General features: G+C 37.3%; 1 protein-coding gene across 4 annotated transcripts in view; it reads left to right on the top strand.

Annotated features, from left to right (window-relative positions):
* znf385c (zinc finger protein 385C) overlaps nucleotides 1-24,639 on the top strand; it is an 86,781-nt gene that overhangs the window by 37,270 nt on the left and 24,872 nt on the right. For 3 of the 4 annotated variants that reach the window (XM_052552187.1, XM_052552185.1, XM_052552186.1), the window contains exon 3: nucleotides 23,592-23,734. In XM_052552187.1, coding sequence (XP_052408147.1) covers nucleotides 23,592-23,734 — 143 coding nt within the window. Of the gene's footprint in view, nucleotides 1-5,582; nucleotides 5,825-23,591; nucleotides 23,735-24,639 lie in introns of those variants that run through there. The other variant, XM_052552188.1, reaches the window with a different exon arrangement.

The following is a 24,639-nucleotide window of genomic DNA, read 5'->3' as shown; positions in this document are numbered from 1 at the left end:
AACCATCTGTACAATAATTATTAATTAACGCCATAATAACGTTTACATTTACATTTATGCATTTAGCAGATGCTTTTATCCTAAGCGACTTACAGTGCATTCAGGCTATACATTTTCTATTTTTTTACCAGTACATTTACCAATAACACTAACACTAACGATTAATATTATGTGTGATTAATTAAGTGTTTAAACTGTTTTTATGGAAATTGTAATACATTATTTTCAGAAAATAGAAAGTTTAAAAAAAAAGTATTTTAAATAGAAAGTTACAAATAATAGCATTTATTGGGAATATAAATCTTCATAGTTTTATATATTTAATGTATATTATAAACATTTTATATTACTTGTGTATTATACAACATACTATTTATTTTTTATAAACTATTTTGGTGACCTACTAGTAGATGTTGCTTATTGTCATAATATTGTGATTTTGAGAATAGTTTGTTATAAAATCTAAATGTTGTAGTGTGTTAGAGTTGTGTGTTCAGTGTGTTGTTGTTTATGTGTGTGTGGGTGTCAGTGAGCATTTGTGTTCTGATGTGTGTGTTTGTGTCAGGGGCTGTTTGTGTGTTGTGTGTTTTTCTCCGTCAGCTCTTGTCAGTGTCAGATCTCTTCAGTGCTCTGATGGGCAGTGACAGCCCCGCACAGGAAATGATGTGCAGGAAGCAACCTCCAGCTCCATATGACACTGTGTTGGCAGAGCAGCTTGTCCGTGTGCTTGCTTGTGTGTGTTGCATATATCTCATCATCTAATCAAAGTGGGGTAATGTTGCGCATGACTGTGACAAATCCCTTTCTCACGCTCTCATACGCACACACGGTCTCTTCCAGAAGTTTAAAGGAGTAGCTCACTGAAAAATGACATTTCAGTCATTTACTCACTTTCATGTCATGCCAAAGCTGTTTGACCTCGTTCTTTCTAGAACACAAAAGGAGAAATTCTTGGAAATGAATGGCTTCTATCACGCTTGGAAGACTCGTTCCTTTGCTCGGCCTTTACACTCAGTTTTTCCTCTGCTTTATTGACTTCTTTTTACTGGTCTTCCGGTCTCTCTCTCTCTCTCTCTCTCTTCCTCACTTTCTCTCTCAGTTTCTCTTTCCCAGGTGCTTAAGACTCATGCTCCACTCTTTCAATTCTCTTTTCCATTCTCTTTCTCTAAATACACATATGTGTTTGCTCTCTTTGTTGTCCCCCCAGCCGTATTCATTATTCCATAGTGTCATGCAGCAGGAGCGCCAGCAGTGTAGGATGTTGTTTGCTTTAGGTTGTAAGCCTTTTTGTTCCTCGATTTTCCAGGTTATGTGTGTGAAAGCTCTTTCTCTCACGCATATTCCTTTTGCTAGTGGCACTTGTTCGCACAGTCCCTAAATCTGTCAAATTGTTGTGCTCAAAATGTTCATTCACTTCTTTACAGCAAAGCTTTTGCATTCATTGGGTGGGATTTTAAATCTACACAAATCTCTGTGTATGTTTCTTATGAAAAATAATGATAAATTAAACCTAAATGTGTATAAAGGAAATAATCTGCATAGAACTGCAATGAATAAAATGGTATAGAGACAATTTTATTTCAGAAATTGCTAGTAAATTTTCAATTGCAAAGATACAGCAGGTAACATGAACTTTTGTAATATATTACTTTTAAGTAAAATTTTCATGTAAAACATAGCCAGGTATTTTTTTTATTTTATAAAACAATAGATAATTTCTAGTCACTTAATGTAACTTAACTCTTAAAAAATCCATGTATTATTTTTTAAGATCTTCTTGATGTTATAAAGAGTAATAAAAATCGTGTGTGTTTATTTGTTGCTTAAATATTGAACACGACAGCAATAGACATCACTTATGATACAGCAGTCAAATAAATGTGAGACCCGCTTTATTATTCACTAAATGGAGATATGGTCAACCTTGAAAATCTCAAACTGCCAGTTTCTGTATCTTGACTTCATCAGCAGTTTTTCTGTTTGGCAGTCTGTCTTACCATTCACTCACTTGGACATGTGCAAGTGTGGAGGAGGCAGATGGACTAGCAGACTAGCAAGACCAGACACTGAGACGCTTCCATGTGCTCATAACAGCCATTTGGATTAAAAAGTGCAAGTAAATTATGAAAGGAAACAAGATAACAAAGCCTCGCACCAATGGGATCCTTAGAAATAAATTGGTTTACTGTACCATTTAAATATAGCCAAAAGCAGCCGTATGGTAGGTGTTTCGCTGGTTCTGAATGATGGGATTGATTGGCAGGCTGCTTTATTTACATCAGCCATGTTTTCAGCTGAAAGGATTTCCACTGAGCACTACGCTGAGGTCATGATACCGCTCTGAATGTCTGTCTGCAGCTGTAATAGACTCTTAATGCTACTGGAGGAGTAAATCACCTGCCCATCACCTCTTGTAATACGCCCTACTGCACTCTGGGATACTGAAGGCTTGAAGACTAATTGCTGAATTATTCAAATGATTCAAGAACAGTTTTGACTTTTGAGGACTTTTGAAAAGTACTCAATATTCTCTGCATTTTGCTTGAGCAATTGTGTGGTTACAGGTGTTGAGACATGTACAGTATATAGTTTATTTTTGACTGTGGTTGTAGTTTAAAGGCAACGTTCACCCTTAAAATGAATATTTTACATTATTTACTCACCCTAAAGTTTTTTGTTTGTTTGTTTTTTAGTTTTTGAGCTTGACAGTCCATGATCATTTTAAGCTGTTGTTGAATGAAACACTGTAGCTTTATGTAGGAGATCTTTTAAATGTATTAATATTATGATTGTAATTTATTAGATTTTATAGTTATGTTAAACCATTTTTTACATGGAATATTACACACACACTCAATAAATAAACAGAAATGACGTACCTTATGATTATTTTAAAATAATAATAAATAACTATCATAAATTATAATTAATCTTATCTAAATTATCTTACTTATCTATGTTGTTATTATTATTATTATTTTATTTCTTTATTTTGTGAGTGTGTGTGTGTACTTGTTAACCAAATGTCCCCACGAGGATAGTAAAACCTGAATTTTTTTGACATTGTCCCCACAAGGGGAAAAAATAGTAAAAATAATAAATGATGTTTATCTGAAGGTGTAACAATGCAAACAGGTTTTCTGTAAGGGGTAGGTTTAGGTTTAAAGGGATAGAAAATATTGTTTGGTCAATATAAAAGTAATAGAAGTCTATGGAATTCCCCACAATTCACAGAAACAAACGTGTGTGTGTGTGTGTGTGTGTGTGTGGATGGATGGATGGCGGAAGTCTTGTGGCAGGAAAAGAGCACAGCTGTCTCCGCTGATGTCTCAGTGTTCAGAGCTTCAGGCTGAGCAAACTGTAACACACACATGCACACAGACCCGGCATACATCTGATCACTGTTTGTGCTATGTCTACAATATTACGTAACATATGCTCACAAACACATTACAGTACATTCCTTTTTGGTTGATAATGTTGTGGTAAAAATAAGCGAAGATGATGCTGAAATAAATTTTTTTTTAAGGATTTTAAAGTATATGTGTTAAAGAATTGAATAATTTATTAAAAGATGTAGATCACTTCTTTTCTTTCTAGTCATCTGTGACATAGAGCGCACTCTGCAGTGCTGAAACAACAAGTGACCACTGCAAAGCCCCACTGATGCACAGAGACCTCCAGGGAAAACCCTAGCCGGGTGAGGAAGAGGTGTTTATGGCACCAGTAGGGGGTCCTCAGGCTGGGATCCAAATACTACAGAGCACTGATGCAGATACAGTACCTTGCTGTAATAAGTGCCAGCCAACAGATTTATGGCCTGAAATATCTACACCAAAATGTCCTGTTCACTTTCTGATCTCCCCGAATCATTCACAGACTACATTGTCGATGTTTATTCTGCTTGTCCACTGTTCCAGACCAAAGTACGTGAGCCGTGCAGAATAGGAAATTGAGTTTTCCTAAAAGACGAAATGTGAGTTGTAGAATTTTGTTTGGGGTTTCTCTCTGGTATTTGTAAAACCTTGAGTGGAGCTGAAGCCAAGTGCTTATAGAATGATTTAAGATGGGAAAATATGTCTGTTTCTGAAAGTGCCTCCTTCTCGACTGTATAGCATGCAAAAAGATGTGACGTGAGTAGTATGTCTGAATTTGTAGTAAATGGCAGCCAAAAATATTCCGTAGTAAACATGCAACAAAGCATCTTTTGAGTTCAGGTGGATTTGTAAATTCTGGTGAAACACCCTGAAAACCCCTGAAAACACCTTTTTGGTGGAGAAACAAACAAACAAACTGAAGGCCTTTCAAATCAAGGATGAAAACTATAATCACAACTATAAAAGTTTAAATAATCATAATTCGAAGAATAGGGAAGTCCACAACACTGCTATAAAGATAACATCACACATGCCCACAGGAACATTATGGTTGTAATAACGTCAAGAAGGGCGTTTCTCAAAAGTATCATTAGCTAAACTATGACTGACTATGGTTTAATTTAACTATTGGTAATGAGGGGGCCTTGCAACCTTAGTCGCTTTTGGGAAACGCACAAAAGAGTGATTTTTTTTTCAGCTGATGAATGATAAAAGCGTCGACTCCCAATCAGAATCCTCAATATCAGACTACATAACGTTATCGTGAGTTGGTGTAAACTATGCTAATATAGTTCTTGGGGTGACACTTTATTTTAAGGTGTCCTTTCATGTTCATGTTTCATGTTACATGTTCTTACTATTATAATAACAATAAATTATGCAAAATTACATGCAAGTAACCAAGCCAAACCCTAACCATATGTGACCCTGGACAACAGAACCAGTCATAAGGGTCCAAATTTTGACATTAAGATTTATACAGCATCTCAAATCTGAATATATAAGCTTTCTAATGATGTATGGTTTGTTAGGATATGACAGTATTTGGCTAAAAAAAAAAAACATTTGAGAATCTGGATTTTGAGGGTGCACAAATATCTAAATATTGAGAAATCACCTTTAAAGTTGACAAAACATATTAATAACCAATCAAAAATTATGTTTTGATATATTTACAGTAGAATCTGCATGGAACATGATTTTTGTTATAAAAGATAAATTAATCATTTTGACCTATACAATGTATTATTGGATATATTTCTACAAATATACCTGATGACAGGTTTTGTTGTCCAAAATACATGTAGTTAATATTACTCGGTACTTAAATCTATAATTAGGCTACACTGTAACAAGGACACCTTGGCCTTAACTGTCTGGGTTTTACCTTAAACAAAACAAGCATTTTTGCTTCCACATACTGTTTTCATTTCAGTTTAAGTGTATGTGTGCTAAATTATCTAGAATTGTTGGAGGTGGAAAAAAATACCCCCCACCTTTCACAGACGCACACAGAATTATTTAGTCGAAATCAAGGACCGTGAAAGGAGAAAATAGCACCAGCTAATTTCCCCATCTGTGCCGTTCGTTCAGGTTAAGCGGCAGGCAGCAAAAAGAGCGAGAGAGGAGGTGGTAGTGGTGGAGGGGGAGTAGATGGGGGTAAAGACTGTCGATCATAGTCTCTCCCTCCTCCTCCTCCTCCTCCTCCTCCTCCCGGTCCCCGTCGAGGCGCGCAGATCAGCGGAGCACTGAGTGGCGAGCGCGTGGAGCGTTTCTTCTGACACATCAACTCTAGGACCAGAAACAAGAGGGAAAGAAAGACACATTTCAAACTGTCGGAGAGTATTTATCAACCGTTCTGATTTTCCTGCGCTGATTATTTTTTTTCTTTTGGTTGGTTTCTTTTTGGAAACCAGGATAGGCTACCTTTCACAACATGCTGATCGGTAAGTCAGTTCCGACAGAGACGTTGTTGTATTTGTGTTTTTGGCATATGCTGTATAAAAGTCTTTAATGTGGTAACTTTGCGCCGAGGATGTGTTCTCGTGCCCAAACTCCTCGCGCTCTGCGCCCTCACCACCGGCACGCGCAAAGCTTTTCAGTCTAGCTTCACTCGTATCGCTTAATCGATCCGAAATAAGAATGAAACGAAAACTTTCTAGAAAATACGAGGCAGGCGATGTAGAATTTTCCAGAAGCAGAGATGCTCAATATTCTGTGTGTGGCAGATTTGGTTGCTCGCGACGCTGCCAGATGCGCGTGCGACTGTCATACGCGTGCCATCAACCGGCCTTCATTGTGTCAGCCGATTAGCTAGGATGGCGTTTTGTCAAGTAAACACCTGCAAAAGGCTGGACTTAATTTTACAAGTCCAGCGTGAGAGATTTTTTTGGATCCATAATCCCGGTTTAATCGGTAGCAGGTGCAATGGTCCATTAAACACACGTTTTTACGTCTCTGTAGTGCGAGAGACCAATGGATAGATACAAAAAAATAAATATGAGAGAACCAGAGACGATTTAAGAATGCGGTGTATTTTTGTTGATCTCTTATGACACGGCCGAGCGCATTGGCATGGCATTAAAAAAACTTTAGCGCTCTCTCTCTTTCTCTCTTTCTCTCTCTCTCTCTCTCTCTCTCTCTCTCAGTGAGGTAGACTACAACAATGCAGATATTCGTTTTATTCGTTTATGCATCATTTTATGAACAAACATGCGTTTATAAATATAATAATAAAAATAAAATAAAACGGCCTGATGTCATTCACACGAGTACACATTTATGATTACATATTTATATACATATTTATTTTCAAGAATGTTTTCTTTTTGATTCATGCGAAAAAACGTTTTTTCTTCGAATAAAGAATTTATTCTTTAAAGTTCTCCTTTTTTTTAAAGGCATCTCGTCTCCTCAAAGAACCTGGTGTTCCTCACATGAGCTCAAAGCAGCGGAGCGGAAAATTAAAAATGATAAAGGATTGATCCTGCACGCGCTGAAAAATGCATTATCAATAACGCAGCTCATTTAAGGAAATCGTTCGAGTTTTCTATTTTTCTTAGCTCATGAATTTCGTTGAGATCGAAGCCATTTGCTTATGCATTTCATCACGGTGCTTTTTTCTTTTTTGGGTTTCCATTTCTCTCCATTTTCGAGTTTTTGCCCCCTGATCTTAATAGTTTTTAATAAACTGTGCTTAATAAAAACGTACATTTAGTGTACAAAAATACAGTGTATTTTTATTATTATTATTATCATTTGTATCTGTTTTTTTTTATTATTATTTTTTTTTGTAAATATGTGTTCTCATTCTATTGGATATCTTTCTTCTCCGTTTTTTTGAATTACTGTGTTGTAATATACGTGTTCTAAATGTATTATTTAATTTAATTAATAGAACACATAATTTAGATTCTTGTGAGTTTTTTGTAAATAGACTGTAAGTAATATAAAAGGAAGCAGGAAAGGTTTAAATGTCCTTCTCTCCTCCTTGCTCTCAATTTCTTTCCTTATTAGCTAATACCAATGCTCTGTCCGCTTAGCAACACGGACAAAAGGACACACAGATGTTACAATGCTATACAAACTTACCAAAAAGCTGTTTAAATAAAGACACTTAGGTTAAAGCCAGTGGAAATAAAGAAAATGGAGGGAGGAAAAGACAAAGAGAAGAGGAAAAAAGAACAGAAAGCTGCAGCATGAAATGGCTCCAGCATTCACTCACAGTTACTCTGAAATCAGCACAAAGACCATCACCATCAAGTGATGGTGTCTGTATGTTAACTATCCATCACCCTGCACTCAGGCGTGTATTACCTGCTAATGTGAAGACCTGAACAGCTCAGGTTATGGGCACAAAGGTCATGCCCTTGACATTCTTTAACAGTCTTGAACAATGTACATTTTATTTAAGTTACGTGCACTGACTGCACCTTGACCTTCATTTTTTTAGTGTTAGCTGAACTGGTCAGTATTTCATTATTGGTCAGTAAGTTTTTTTTTTTTTTTTCTTAACATGAGTGCTTTGCATAAATCAGCTGCTAAGTAAAAGCTCAGTTTCCCTCTCAAACATCCTCCCCTGTAATTGCAGAGGTGTTTGAATGGGTTGAAGTCACACCACAAACATTAGATATTTGGGCTCTGTTTTCTCAACCCCTCTCTCACTGTCATGGTTTCAGTTGTCGCGGCAGCACCCAGCCCGTGTGTTTGTAAGTGCAGGGAATGCGGTAATCCCATCCTTTAAGCGAATGCTCTGTTCCAGCCGCATACTACTACGGCACGCTCCTCTAGGAAGGCCACACCGAAACACTGCAATCTCAGTGTAAGACGTTTTATTCACAATTCTTGTTTTTTATTAGAAACATATCTGCAATTATGAAATTGTTAGGAACGCCGTTGCTCCATTGAAAGATTTTTTAAGAGAAATAAATAGTCCAATTTATTATTTAAAATGTATTGTTTGTAAAATGCATGTTAACAGGAACATTTACTATGAAAAATGATTGTTATTATTTTTCCACCTAATGTAATTTTATGAGTAGATTGTTAACAGTGGCAGAAACTTAATAGCAAATGTGTTTTTATAGTCATTTTACAGAGTCTAGAATGTGGCTCCTTCAATCAGAAGTTAGAATCTGTTTTATCATAGAGATTTGATCCAAAGCCTTGCAGCGTTCTACAAAAATCTGCTGTGTGCTTCTGTCACAGATATTCGCTGCAGATTTGCCATTGGAAATTCAGACACTGCGTCAGCTTTCAATTTTCAGATCTTTTTACATTCTGGCCTTCAGCATGGCCTCCAAATATTTACCACCCCGCATTTATCAGGCCGTGACGCAGTGCACTGATCCATCATTTTATAGCGACGTCCAGAGCGAATGGTCTGAAAGCTGCGTTCCTTTGTAAGGTTCTACGTTTCGGATCACCGGAGCCTCTCCTTCGGTAATGGCGGTTATATTCAACTCATCTATTTAGTGACGCAGTGAATGTACGTCTGCTCCCTGTAGAACAGCGAATGAGTGACAGGGCGAGTGATTAAAATGAAATGACTGCATGGGCTTGATTGGCCTGTCAGTACGTCTGATGTGCGAGTGTGTGACAATGACAAGAGGGTAAGGCACATGCTCTCAGCAGTGGATACAAGACAAAAAATGGCCGTCTATGAATATGTGTTTGTGAATGTTTTTCAAAACAGGCTGAGAGTGAGTGTGTGTGTACAAAGGAGATGGTCTTTGTCAATGCACTGAGCTGTTGTTCTAAACACAAACTCGCCCTGCACTTGACTTCATGACCCAGAGAGCGAGAGATGCAGGATGAAACAGGGATCGTTGAGTCTGAACTCACCTGAAATGGACAGAAATTTGCTCTCTCTCTGATTAGAGCGTGACAGTCTTTGAATCAGCTCAGTGCTGCTGCAACCAACCCATAATCTTTCTACCCACACAACTTGCTTTTCTTTAGCTTCGGTCTCTCTCTCTCTGTCTCGCTGAGTAAATACCTTCTATTCCCGTTCCTTTATGAGGAAGCTGATAAGGAATGTCTTTCATCCACAGTATATTGGCTGCTTCCATGCCAGCTTAAGAGAATGTGTGTGGGTACGCCCATGTGCGCACAGTTATTTTAGGATTTAAGTTTTTCCTGTAGCCCAACCACAACAATAGTGTCTGTCTGTGTATTTTTGTGTGTTTGTTTTGTGTGTGTGTCCACACTGCAATAATGGAGTGGTTCGAGATTTAGCTTGTGCTTGCTAATGACCATCATGTTGTTTAAAGATAGAGTGGCCGAATTCATATCAGACTAAAGCAATAGCTGAAACCTAAAAGTAATGTGGCAGTGAGTTATGGAGAGGAAAAATGTCCCATGAATCAAGCCATATTTATTTGAGCATCTACTTGCTGGGACCCGAGATGGAGGATGAGATGTGGAGGCTAAAGGCCAAGTTCTCCCTCGAGAACTTCTATAATTTGCTATTATTGCCATCGTATTTATTGTGTTAATGTTATTCTGAATTAAATGAGTGTGTTGACTATTGACAGGTTTTTGGAAAGGCTGCATTACTATAGTCGCTTGCATAAATAGATAATTGGCTTTTGGTTAACATTTATTTATTTTGAAAAGACAGATATTTTCAGAAGTGAAAACCTTTTGTTTTAATTTGTATATATTTTGATGAAACTCAATGAAAACTGGTTTTCCCTTCTGAAAAACATACACTGATAAATTGTGAAATTAAGCATAAAATGTACATTATGGAAACAAATAAGGCCTATTTTTCATGCTGACATCAGCTATAGTTTTTTTTTTTTTTTTTTTTTTGTGAAAGCAAACGGATAGTGTGTTGTAATGTCAAGTCAATCTGTTGTCCCAGTGGTCACGTCGAGCTGCTCACAATTATATTGACACATTTAAGAGTGGTTCCTGCCAGTAGTTTTTTGTCACCTTGTCAGTTCTTTCTCCCTCACACAAGTGAGCAAGTCCTCAGTGCCAAATCATTTATCCTCTCGCATCGTCTCTGCAGTGGGAGCCATTTTGGTGTCACAGTTTCACTGTAGTAACTGAGCCGAGAGGGGGCAATATAGAAACTGCAGGACCAGCTTGAGCCAGCATAACAAAAATAGTACCCCCCGATCCCCGTCCTCCAGGCCAACTGGCCTTTTTGGTTCCTCCTGTCACTGATGGGAAGGTGACTTTGGCGTGTAGCCACTGTTATCTCTGCTCTGCCTTGACTCATAGAGATCATTGAGGTCATTAAGGGCAGGGAGGGGTCTAACTGCCCCCCCTACTGGACACAGTGGTGCCAATGTTCTCCAAAGGCCCTTTAAAGTGGGGGTGTTGAGTCTTAGCAGTTTTCCTGGAGTGCTAATAGCTCACGTATTCACACTGAGCACACACACAAAAGGATCAGAAAGTGGAAGGGCAGGGTTGATTGGGGGTAATTTGGGGATTTTGGAAGGGCAGCTATTTCGACTACAAATGTCCCTGGAGAGAAAGAGGGGAGGAGGGGAGGGAACAACAGGGATAACATTCGCACACTCGCACTCTTGCATGTGGACGCACACATACAGCATTGTTTTGTTGTGTTGGCAACATTGATACATGGGTACACCGTGGGATGCTGGAGGTGTGTGCGGTGGCCTAGAAACATCATCACACCCGTGGTTCCGGACAGGAGGGAGAGGGGGGTCTGGACATGTAATCCTGTCTTCAGGCTCCTACAAAGAAGGTCAGTACAGCCTATGGGCCCATCCTCTCCCCTCCTCATCATTTGTTCACTCCTCATGTTGTTCTAAACCCATAGGGTTTCTTTTTTTCTGTGGAACACCAAATGAGATGTTTGAAAGAATGTTCATGCTGCTCTTCCATATACATCTCTCATATCTGGGAATTGTAATGTAATTTTTATGATTTTTTCCACTTTTTCAAGACTCACGTTACTCATGTTAAAATGGCTCAGGATACATATATGGTTCCCTGAGAAAGGAATGAGACACTGTGTCTTCTAGAGGTTGCTATGGGGAATGCCTTTGGCATGACTGGTGTCTGGAGCATATATCTTTACACGACATTGGTGACAGCCTATGGCAGGGATCCTCATATCTGGCCCACAAGATCCACCTTCCTGCAGAGTTTAGCTCTAACCCTAATCAAACACACCTGAGCATGCTAATCAGTGTCTTCAGGATGGTCCTCCAGGGTAAGGTTTGAGGAACCCTGGCCTATGGCCTCATAACCGGCATGACCACAGCATAAAAAGGCATCGGGAGAACATGTCATCTGCTTCTTCGTCTGAAGCTTATGTCCAAAGCACGTCGAGGAAACTAGAGGACGCAGTGTCTCATTCCCTTCTCAGGGAACAATGGTTACATACGTAACCTGAGACGTTCCCTTTCGAGGGAACTTCAAACTGTGTCCTCTACAAGTCCTGTGGACCTGAGAGTGCCTTGTCTCATAGAAGAACCCTCTAGCTGAGGGGATCCTCACCAGCTGACTAAAAACAGTCACAAGAGCAGAGCCCTAGATAATCATGCCCACTTCTGTTCCCTGAGGACAGCTTTGATCTGGGAACAACATGTTCACAGGCACTCTTCAAGAAAAGGGGAGCACCACCATGCTCAACCACGGGAGCTAAATGCACTCCATCCATGCGCCAGTTTATCTCGGAAATCAAGCAAAAATGGAAACCACTGCCACGAATGTGTCATTATTTCCACGAGAGGGGAACACACTCTCAAGAGAACATGTACTCTCCTAGTCATGCTTAGCTTATCACTAACATAAAAAGATCAGTCAGTGAAGATGAAGAAGAGGATGACTTGTTCTCGCGCCCTTTTATGCTGTAGTACTGCCAGTAATGAAATCATAGGTTGTCGCCGACCCATGACATTGTCGTGTTTAGATGTTTGCTTCAGACGTCGAAGGCGTTCCTCATAGTGACCTCTAGAGGACGCAGCCCGAAGTTCCTTCAGAAGGGAACGAACTTAATTTCCAAATATTAATTGTAATTTTAAAAACACTGTATGTTATAAAACATAAACTATGAAAATGCCCCTAGATTGTGACAACACTAGACTGAGGAGAATTAAACTGAGATTGAAAAATGTAAAGCTGCTAAACATTTTGATACACTACCATTAAAAAATTTGGGATTAGTTAGTGGCGTTGAACAAAATTAATACTTATCTTTAGCAAGGATGCAGTAAATTGATCAAAAGTGACCGCAAATATTTATTTCAATGTTACAAAAGATTTGTTCCTTTGAACTTTCTGTTTCTCAAAGCATCCTGAAAAAAATGTCATGGTTTCCACAAAAATATTTAACAGCACAACTGAAGGATGTGACACTGAAGACTGAAATAATGACTGACAAAAAAAATCAGCTTTGTCATCACAGGAATACATTACTTTTAATAGAAAACCCTTATTTTAAAATGTAATAATAAAGAATCTAATGAAAACTAAACTGACTTAAAAAATATATATATATTATGTAAAAATGAATGAAAGAAAAAGATACGTTTCTCTCTTTGGAGCTTGGTGAGCCATTTCATCTTTCATTGAACAAAAAGGCAGTGTGAACATTCTTTAAAATGTCTCTTCTTATTTTCCACAGAAAAAAGTCTTTAAAGGTTTAGTCAGTTAGCCTTTTTAAAAGCATGACTAAATCTTTAAGACAGAAAAGTAATTAGCCAGCTAGTCACTTAGGATGTAGTCTAGTTTAATGTCTGGTTTAATTCAGATAAGCCTGTAAGCCTCTTAGTCTGGAGATGGCTTGATTGGCTTAGTTTTGGATCTGATAAAAAATCAGTCAGTGTTAGTTATGCAATCAAATATGATATTGTCAGTGTTTTTTGATGTGTTTAAATGCATGCTCATGAGTGAGAGAGAGCAAGAGAAAAAGATGAAGAACACAACCGCTTAGATCTATCCGAGTCTGTTACATGGAAGGTCATGTCACTTAATGTGCTGGGGAATATATTTCCTGTGAGATACACCAAGGCTACAGAAGAATAGAGAGGGAAAAAAGGAAACTCTGATGTTGTGTGTGCGTGTGTGTGTGTGTGAGAGAGAGAGAGAGAGAAAGAGAGAAAGAGAGAGACACAGCATCTTCTATCACTAGTGTGCATTGTATTGGCTCTGATGCGCTCTGTCTGCCCAAATCTACTGCCTGAAGGTGAAGTCAATGCATCACCTTGACAGTGTTTGTGTGTGTGTGAATGTGCACACATATGCATGTGTGTCATCTATGTACATGTTTAACCTACATGTTCACAAGCTTGACTTTTGCTTTTTTGTGTTTGAGGTCCCTTTGGAAGCTGTTCCTGCCCTGGAATAATCAAAAATAATAAAATATATAGAATGGTAGTGCAACTTTTTATCTTACAATTCTGACTTTTACTATCTTGGGTTTAAAAGTCAGAATTGTGAGTTAAATAGTTGCAATACCTTTTTATATATTTTATATATAAACTTTTTTTTCCTGTGACAGAAACAATTGCAAGATGTAAACTCTATTTTGAGAAAAGAGTCAGAATTGTGAGATGTAAACTCAGAATTCTGAGATTAAGCGTAAAGTTATGTTTAAGCTTTTTTATGTCTATGGCAGAAACGGGCTTTCATAGGTCCCAGATGTGATGTACACACATTTTTTTGAAACAATAGTATGCGATCATTTTCACTTCAGATTTTTGTAAGTTCCTCCTACCTAATCACAGTAATACTGTAGTCAGATATGAGTAAAGTTTTACCCTTCTGGTTTACCAGCGTTTATATACGCTTATATAGACAGATAAGAGCTAAATGAGTTGTGCGGTTCTTCAGTTAACTCACCAAAAGGCTGTTTAGTAAGTCGACATGTCTTCGGTTAGCAGAGGGACCGCGGGGACCGTTTATAGCGGCGTGCGCTTGATGTCACGAGGGGGAGGATGGTAAATGAAGTCGCACAGATGTGCTTGTGTAGATTAATGTCTTCATTGAGCTGCCATTATTTGGCATGACGCATGAGGCTTATTTAAAACAATTACAGACCACTGCTGCCAAATTCAGCTCCCAACTCATTTGCCAGGCTCTCTGATAAAATGCGAAAGCAGCCTAAAAAGAAACACATTCACACGCAGGAAATAGGGCGAGTGGGAAGGGACATTTCAATGACATTATGTCCTTCAAGAGGTGCTGCATCTATTCAACCGGTAAATAGATATGCAAAAAAGATAAACTGAACACCTGCTTACTAATGAACCACAATGCTGTTCGAGAGATAGATGGAGAGCGACCCAAAACGACGGACACAGATACATAGATATCACTGTGTGACACATTTCCCACCATTTCCGCCGTACATTTGCATTTACATTCACGGCCTCTGTAGATATATTCTCAGCAGAGCACTATAGAGGTTGAATAATGAGATTTTAAAAACACTTTTGGTTATCAGGCTGCCGCAGTCTTCCACTGCATTAACATCAGGCGCGTCTAATCTCTCTCACTAAGTCTGGGGGGTGGTATATACGGTCTGCTTTTCTTCAGTAAGGTGTTTAATCATGTAATAAGTGATGTTTATTTTGAGGTCACAGCTAATAAGTGGCTGCTGACACAGGAAATGACTTCATTTAAACAGGAAATGAACTCAAGTAAGCTTTTGTCACTCCACATCACTTCATAAGTGGCTGTGATTGAGCGCTCAGTTTCTATGTGTTGAGGTGTCTGTATTAAAAGAGAGAGAGAAAGACAGACAGACAGTGAATGAAGGGGAGTTTCTTTTCATGTACGTATATGAAATTCATTTTATTACAAAATACCCTACCTAATGGCATTTATTTTAACATGGCACTTTATAATTTACTGCAACAATATTCATACATGTTTATGCGGGATTTAAGTATCCAAATATTTTGGGGTCACTGTGTATTATTGTAGTCTATGTCTGTATATTTCAAGAATAGTGAATTAAATCTAATTTTTGCACATTGAAAATTGTGAATAATTATTTGATATTTTTTTCTAATGAAAAATTATTGGAAAACATATATTATTAAGAATAATAGTAATAATAAAAAATTGTACTAGATTAAGTATGGTTTTACCATATCATTATCAATATTATTATTATTGTTGTTGTTATTCACATTTGGACTCTTAAGCCACCCTTAAAAATGTATGAAATTAAACAGTATTTAAAAAATATAAGCATTAATAATTTGAATGTGATTATATTATTATAATTAATAATTAAAAGAAGTAGTTGAAGAAGAATATTTTACAAAATCATAGTTCTGATTGATAATGATTCTGCTGGTTGTAATAAATGACGTCTCTTCAGATTTCACAGTTTGTAATAGTGCTTTAACAAAAAACAAAAAAACCTATATAGTACAAAAAGAGCAAAACCCTTTTAAAAGAACATTGTCTTATCAGTGTAACAACTACACAGCCTTTGGCAAGATTTTGCTGCCACACACACACACACACACACACACACACACAGTGTGATTGAGATAAGAAAACAGTGTGCGCTCTCCCTCTGCATATATTCACCCTGCAGTCATGACGCTCACAAATAAGAACATACTTCCTCTCTGTCTCTCATTGCTTTCCTTGTGTTTTTCCTCATCATCTGCATGGTGCTTTGTTCCGTGTGCTGCTGTGCTTTACTGAAGCGTAACAGATGAATGAGTCTGATACTTTGATTTTATATTTATGTCCTGCAATTCCTGCTCTTTATCAATTTGATATTTGTAGTTGTGCACCAAACCTCTCACCCTCCCTTCCTTCAGCCGGACTCTCTGGGGGGAAAAAGAAAAAAGGAGTAATTTATCACTGTGCAGCCTTAGGGTGTTTAACACACACACACACACACACACACACACACACACATAGATGCCTTAGGCTTTATTGTTCCTTTGTGGCAGATGGGTTGGCCGCTTTGCACCATTGGTTTTGATGATGCTCTCCCTCTCAGTCTCTCTCTCTGGAATGCTCACACTTACACACTTGCACACCTACTGAAGAGCCTTTATTTGACACTATGGCACATAAAATGTGTTTTTGGGCCATATGGCCTGCAGTTATTGAATGGACAATAAGTTAGTAAATTCTCCATAGAGAGTTATTTCCTTTAACGTTTACTTTTTTATGTGTGTGTGTGTGTGTGTGAGTTGTGGGTGTTTTAGAATGATTTTTATTGTTTCTAATTTTGTGCTGATTTTAATTTCAGTTGCAAACAGAATTTTTGATGTCCGTGATTAACACAAGACCTTTCTACGCACAGCTAAAGCTCCTAGTCACGCTCAAACGTTCAGCCTTCTGATCTTATCATTTAATCACCTCGTTTATTGTCTCCTTTGGGCTGGCTATCACTATTTTCGATTCGGATGCAGTAGCAGTTTGTAAAGGTTACATTAAGAAGACGCAGGCGTCACGAACGAATAATATTCACCTGCCTTGTTTAATTCACAAAACAAGCTCTCTGCTGAATTTTGACTGAACGCAGTTGAAGATAAAGCTTGCTTACTTTAAGGAAAAACATTCTGCTATTCATCTTTGTTTTAAAGTTTAATTTGCTGTGGTGACACAACATAGAGACTGAAGGAAGGGCTTTATAAGCAGTTTTGTTATGAAATGGAGCAGAACGAAAAAAATACATGTTAAATATATAATCAGTATAGAATAGAAATACATTATAATTGTTTTCTATTGTATGAAACAGAATGAAGAAAACATAGTGGATTTTGTGTTTGCTGAATATACCCAAAAGGCACATAAATGAATTCCATGTATGTCCAGTAAACTGTTTTTTAATGCGGCTGAGGCAGAAGCACTGTGCCTGTGCCTGCTGGATCCGAGCAGAGAAGATGATGAGACGCTATTAAAAGAGCCTCTTATTTTGAATGGCTTAATGAACAGGAAAGAGGCTCATACAACATTATTTTTCTCATGCTTTGCACCTCACTTTCTCTCCATGCTTTTGCAAATGTATCAGCTAAATAGATCATATGTAACCGAGAGAATCTCTTGTGTATAATATTGCACATGCAGATTTGAGATATGTGGAATAGAGTTTTGTATTCAGAGTCGCTTTGAACATAAATGTAGATAAGTCAAGGTCAAACATTGACTGAGATATTTGATCCTTGTATCTTTTTTGTGCAGGTGGTTTCAGTAAAATTCTTCTTGTATTCAGGACGTGCATAACCGTTTATTCAGCAAGAATTGCATTAAATTGATCCAAAATGACATTAAAACATTTTTAATGTTTCAAAAGATTTATATTTTAAATAAATTATTTTCTTTTGCAAATGATGCCATTTCATGTTAATGTTAAATGTAGGGCTTAAACAACATTAAAAGAAATGTGGTTTAACTAAACATTAAAATATAGGCTATGTTACTATAAAAAATGTGGGTCCAGAAGGTTTTTTTAAGAAATTCATTTTATTTAGTAATTTTATTTAGATCAAAAGTGAAAGTAAAGACTTTTACATTGTTATATAATAATAAATGCTGTTTGAATGTTTTATTTTTCAAATAATCCTGAAAAATGTATCATATTATTATTTCATATTATTATTATTAATAGGATGATGTCTGTAGGATCATGTGACACTTAAGACTGTAATATTGATGCTAAAATTTTAGGTTTAGCATCACAGGAATATATTTCAATTGGAAAAGTCATTTACAGATTGGACAGAATGTTATGGTTCTACTTTATTTTTGATTAAATAAATGTAGCCTTGTTGACGTAAGAGACTTCTTTCAAAAACAAAAAAATCGTACTGCCCCCAAATGTTACAATTTTACCTAAATGATTTCTAAAAGAGGTTATTTGGAGCACACCCATATGAAATGTTATTTTGAGACTGGCACATTTGTACATTCACACACACACACACACACAAACACAAACACAAAAGCACTTCATTAAATTGAGATTTCTGGGTAGATTCAATTCGGCATGAGTGAACACATCATGATGTTTCATTAGCCATTATTATTCACTCACATGTGAGTTTGGACATGCACTCACCAACACACACACACACACACACACACACACACACACACACAGCCAGACACCCCTAATTATGTACTTGATTCCATGTAAGCTGGCAGGTGAACTGCAAAATGAACAGGCACACAAAATAACAACAAAGGAGGAGAAGATGGCAGAAGTAAGAGGGACAGAATAGCTCTCTTTTTTCACTCTCTGATGCTTAATTTGATCAGATCTTTGCTCATTATGCATGTCATCATATTACATGTGCATCATCAGCCAATCAGATCTCCTGGTTTTAGAGGTCAGTGTTGGGTGACCTCTGTGTTCTGGAAGGGTCTCCACGCTGCAACTAATTAATTCTGCTTGTTTCTGTCCCTCCCTGACACGCGGCTTCAGCGGAGCCTACAATCATTCCATCATTTCCTCTCTCATTATGTTCTTCATGCGCTGTTACGTCTAATCAAAACCGGCACGCTCGTCCTTTAGGACTGTTTTGTTGAAGGGAACAGAGAGAAGAAGCAATGTAGGGGAGGAAGGACAGAAAGAGGGAAAGAAAGACATGCAGGTCAGAGAGAGGTGGAAGGAGAGTGAATTGAAGAGATTCGGGAGTGAGTCCTGATTGTGGTTGCTGAAGGCTTTCGACAGACTGGTGCAGAGAAGAAAGAGAGAGTGAGGATTTGATTGAAATGTGTTTTTTTTTTTTTTCAGAATGAGAGTGCACATGACTGCAGATGATTTATTTATTTGTTTATTAGGATGCATCAGACAGTCCTGAGGAATGGAGAGACACACACAGGCATGCTTTCTGTCATGTAGCGTTAGGGCTCGTGTTCCTTCACTGTATCTGAGTGCAGCCAAGTCAATCCCTTGATACCAGCTAACCAGATTCACAACCGCTCGCACTTAATTAACTGTTAAGATCACTTTGTTTCTCTATTTGTATTTCTTCAGCTACAGTATGTTCAGCATTCATCTCTCTTTCAGTATATGTATCCCTCTTACATCTCATCTTACTGGTGGTATGTGTCTGATATGAGTGTTTTAGGATGATTAATGGCTGATAAAATGTAAATATATACATGATATATTAAGTCAATGCGTATGTAACAGTTTGCAAAGCAGCAGAGGTTGATTTGAATACTGTTTAATATAAAACAATTAAATAGTAACAAGGAAATAAATGTCAAACACAAATGTATTTGATTAAAAAATACAGAAAAATAACTGTTTGTATTTGAATATATCTTCAAATGCATTCCTGTGATGGAAAGCTGAATTTTTCAGCATCATTACTTCAGTCTTCAGTGTCACATGATCCTTCAGAAATCATTCTGATTTGCTGCTTCAGACACATTTTCTGTTTATTTTTATCAGTGTTAAAAATTGTGCTGATACATTGTTTTGTGGAATCCGTGATGCATTATTTTTCTTAGATTTTTGGATGAATAGAAAGTTCAAAAGAACAGATTTTATTTGAAATATAAATATTTTGTGACTTTATAAATGCATTTGTTGTCATTTATCATTGCTGTAAAAAAGTATTCATTTATTTTCATTTTTTAATTAAAATGTATTAAAATGTTTACTTATTAATATTATATACTGTATATCTTAATGAGTTTATAATAATAAATATTATAATGTTAATTATATATATATATATATATATATATATATATATATATATATATATATATATATATATATATATACTAAATATAAACTTGCCAAGAAGGCAAGCGCTGATAATATCTAAATGGTCATTATTGGCTCAGAATTATCTTAGACGCTATATTTCTAAATGGTATTTATTGACTCATAACCTAATTATCTTAGATGCTATATTTGTCTGCCACTAATATATTTGGTCATCAGTTATTTAGAAAGCCACCAAGATATCCAAGTGTGGTTCTTTATCAAATGGCAAATATCTTGTAACCATCTGGTCACCGCTGAGGAGCCGAACATCAGCAGATCTCTGCACCGTCTGAGCTGGTTCTGCTGGACTGATCAGGCCCGAGCTGAATTTTTGTGTGCTTTAAAGAGCTCCGGTGCAAGCTGACACACACACACACACACTGCAGCTAACAGCACTGAATGCAGCTCTCTCTTTGTCACATTCTCTCGCATCACAGACACATACAAATAAGCAAGCACAAATAAAACGAGATATACACGTGCATACACACAAGCACACACACACACACACACACATGCCTGTCACCCTCGGTTTTGTCTCAGGATGGACTCGGGCAGGGTTTGCTGCCGCAGGGTTTGTTTGTGAGTGTGTGTGACACTGAGCTTAGGTTGTGTGTGCGGTACATGCTGTAGGCTTGTGCATTATGTAAATGAAAGAGGGATGTTGGCAATGCCTTCCAAAAAACACACACACTTACACACGTACACACTTTCACATGTAAACATTTTAAAAACATGTGCAGTGGAGTCAAAAAGCCACATTTGAAATTCTGGAAATACACACATTTTTTTATGTTTTTGAGAAAAGAATAATAATGTGAAACTGTACAGACAGTCAGATGTTATTGCTTTTATTAAAGCTCAAGAGACCTTGCAAAAGTCTGAAGTCAGTAAGATTTTTTAGAAGAAATGTATACTTTTGTTCTGTTGTTTTGTTTTGTTCTGTTGTTGTATACGTTGTGCTACTTTTGTACTTATATGTTATGTACATAATGTTCATGAAACAAAAAAATCCACAAAAATATTAAGCAGCACATTGTAAAATCCCCATTGATATTAATTAGAAATGTTACTTAAGCATCAAATCATCATATCCGAATGATTTCTGAAGGATCATGTGATAATGAAGACTGAAGAAATGGCTGTTGAAAATGTAGCTTTGTAATAATAGGAATAAATATGTGATGTGACATAGAAACACAGTGAGAGATGCCAGCTGGACTCTGCACTGATTTTGTGGCTATGTTTGAGAGGAAGAGAGAGAGATGGAGGGAGGGAGATAGACAGAGAAGCAAGAGCAGCGGATTCTGCTAATTACAGCGCTCTGGAAATCATAATTACGCCTTTCAAATGTTGTCAGGAAAGAGAGAGGGGGGAAAATCTCGTCTTTCTTTTTGCTCAGTGTTTTGTGGTCCAATACATTCAAACACCAGCATATTCTGGTGGCACCATCTGAATTCAAAGCTTGTTTGAGGCCAAGAGCATGTGTGTGACGGTCATTGTGTGGATGTGTGTATTTCTGGTTGAATATGGCGTGCATATAACCACTTGAAAAATAAGTCTGCCTTTTCAGGGCGTGCTGGTCATTTATTCTGAGCTCCATTGAATTAGATTACACACTGTCACACAGACATTTCTTTGGAACGTGAAAATGTGATGGAATGAGGTTGCATGAGTCTTAAGACTGATTTATCCTCACTATAACATCTCTGAAGTGCTTTGTGCGTAAGTTTTGAAGAAATAGGAAATTAAAGAGAAAGTTTACCCAACAATGGAGACTCAGTCATCATTTACTCGCTCTCACTTTGTTCCAGACCCACTGGACTTTTTCTCTTTCTTGAAACAAAAAGGGATGTTAGGCAGGCTTTTTTCTGTGTGATGGCTGTAGAACTTGGTGTCATCTATATTTGAATATAAATGTAAGCAGTTATTCTCTAATAATCTCAATTCTCCTGTGATCATGCACGTATCCAGATTCTGTGTTGTGATCAGTTATGAGGTATGCGAGAAACAATGAAATTTGGCCTCAGTGACATCGGACCAGTGTTATTTTAGTATTACTTATAGTATTATATAATATTATATACTAAGTTCTTTAATATATTGAATTTATTTACATTTTTGGTTTACATTTTAGTGATTTTGTTATGTGCTTTTGTCATTTTAGACATTTCCATGTACCTTTATTTCTATTTGAGTTGAACAGATTAGTACTTGAACATTTTTTCATTAAAGTTTAATTGTATATATAAAACCCCACTGATAATGTCCACTGATAATGGACATTATCATTGGGTTTACATTTTTTACATTTTGGATATTTTTTACACAATTTTAGGATGGCATGAAGAGATTTTGAATAGAGTCACTTGGTCACTATTCACTTTCATTGTATAAAAAAACAAAAGCATGAACATTCTGCTAAACTTTTCTTTTTTTTTGTCCCACGGAAGATGGAAAAATCACACAGATTAGTAAAGACATTAGGCTAAGTAGATTACATGTTTGACACTTCATTTGGCACTATATGAATTTTGTGCACTAAGGCCTAATCCTGACAGTTTTAGCATATCTGTGTGTGTGAGTGTGTGTGTGTGTTTACTCGCTCTAATAAATTGTCAGGGCTATGATTAATGTTGCACTTCTGTGAGTTGAAAGCATCAGTACTCTCTTTCACACACACACACACACTGAAATGTGACAGTTTGACATAGAATTAAATGACTGATATCAGGCCTCCATGGTGTGTGTGTGTGTGTGTGTGTGTGTGTGCACTACACTGATTGATCTTTGTGGTAGGGTAAGTATCTATACGCTCCTAGATTTCAGATTCAGCCAACTGGAAAATGAGAAACCTCTACATCCCTGCTCCATTAGAAACATGATATCCCTGTAGACACACTCACACACACCCCATTAAAAATCTCATATCCCATGATGTCCATTTTACTGAGTGAGACACAGCCAATGTGGTCCAGTCCACACCCGATCAATTGGACTTTTGTGTAAAGTATATATATTCATGTTAATTATATATATATTGTAACCTACAGTCTTATTGCTGAGAAGAAAAGGTCAACTAGCCATTGAGGATTTACTACATTTGTATAGACTGTAGGGTTAGGCCAGGTTGGGCCACATTTTGCAGTGTCCCCACACAATTTTAAATTGTGATTTCCAGGCCTGAAAAGTTGTATAATTTGATTTAAATAAAAATGAGATGATTAAGTGGGTAGTGAATATACTTATATTGAGTATATATATATATATATATATATATATATATATATATATATATATATATATATATATATATATATATATATATATATATATATATATATATATTGAGGCTGATTGATTGAAAAAAAATGCAATATTAACAATTAATTCTGAATAGATAGAACAATAATTGTAATCAGAGTAGTCAATGTTTTGTGTGTGTGTGTGTGTGTGTCTCCTGTCATGGGCCTGAACTGTGGTGATTTTCTCTTAAATGTGTTGGTTGTTGTTGTTCTTCTCAGGTACAGCTGCTCAGGGGAGCCCCCTGCTGGCCTCATTACCAGTGCAGGGTCGCCCGCTGCAGACCCCTCTGGACCTGAAACACTTCCTGCCCTTCCGGCTCAGTGGCTCCTCCCCCCTCAACCTGTTCCCCAACTTCAACACTGTGAGTTCATCAGCACTCACCTCACCTTCCCAAATGTGTCATCATTTAAAGTTAACTCAGAACATTTTAAAGGCATCGCGCCGGGTCCCAAATGTCAGCTCTAAATGTCAGGAACGATTCAGCAGACTGCAGGGTATTTTTAAAAGTGCAGAATGTTTACAGAAAGTGCAACTTAAAAGAGGTGTATTGTGTTAGATAGTAATTTTAGATTTAAGACTCAAGCAGCGGCTCAGATTAGGATCTAGATTTCGTTTCAGTTTTGGAGGCAGTGTGTGTAACAGGGTTCTCTTTCTTCTGATATCTGCATTCTGGACACACTCTCTCTCACACACACACAAACCCACACTCCATGTTATGTTCGTGAGTACAATGTTGGTTGACTAAAAGTAATATATCTTAGACACCAAGGGCATATAAGCACTGTTAATATATGGTCAGGTGCTGGTTCTCCTTTTGATCAGATCAGTGTGTGTGTGTGTGTGTGTGTGTGTGTGTGTGTGCTACAGTGATAAATGCACCAGTCTTAACAGCAAAGTAGCTGTCAGTGACCTCTCTCCTCTCTTATCCTCCTCTGCTTTCCTTTGCTTCCTTGCTGCTCCTCTCCTCTTATCTTCTGTTCTCTTTACTATTGCTTTAGTATGCTTATGTCTTCTCTGTTCTTCTTGTCTCTGCTCTTCTAATCTCATCTGCTTTGTTTTTCCCCTTTAATACTGTTTTTGTCTTACTTTTTCTTCTCTGTTGTGTCATGGCATCTCTTTACAGCTGCTTTGTCTCACTTCATCTCATCTCATGTTAGCTATTTTTTCATCTATTTTTTGTGTAGTTTGGGATATCACAAAAAACCGCTGGATGGAAATGCCAAAATGCACATATATTCTAAAAACGTGCATTAAAATGTATGCCCT

The sequence above is a fragment of the Carassius gibelio genome, chromosome B3, assembly GCF_023724105.1.
Source record: "Carassius gibelio isolate Cgi1373 ecotype wild population from Czech Republic chromosome B3, carGib1.2-hapl.c, whole genome shotgun sequence".
Lineage (NCBI taxonomy): Eukaryota > Metazoa > Chordata > Actinopteri > Cypriniformes > Cyprinidae > Carassius > Carassius gibelio.
Note: the sequence above shows the minus strand (reverse complement) of the source record. Positions and strands in the feature narration are given on the sequence as shown.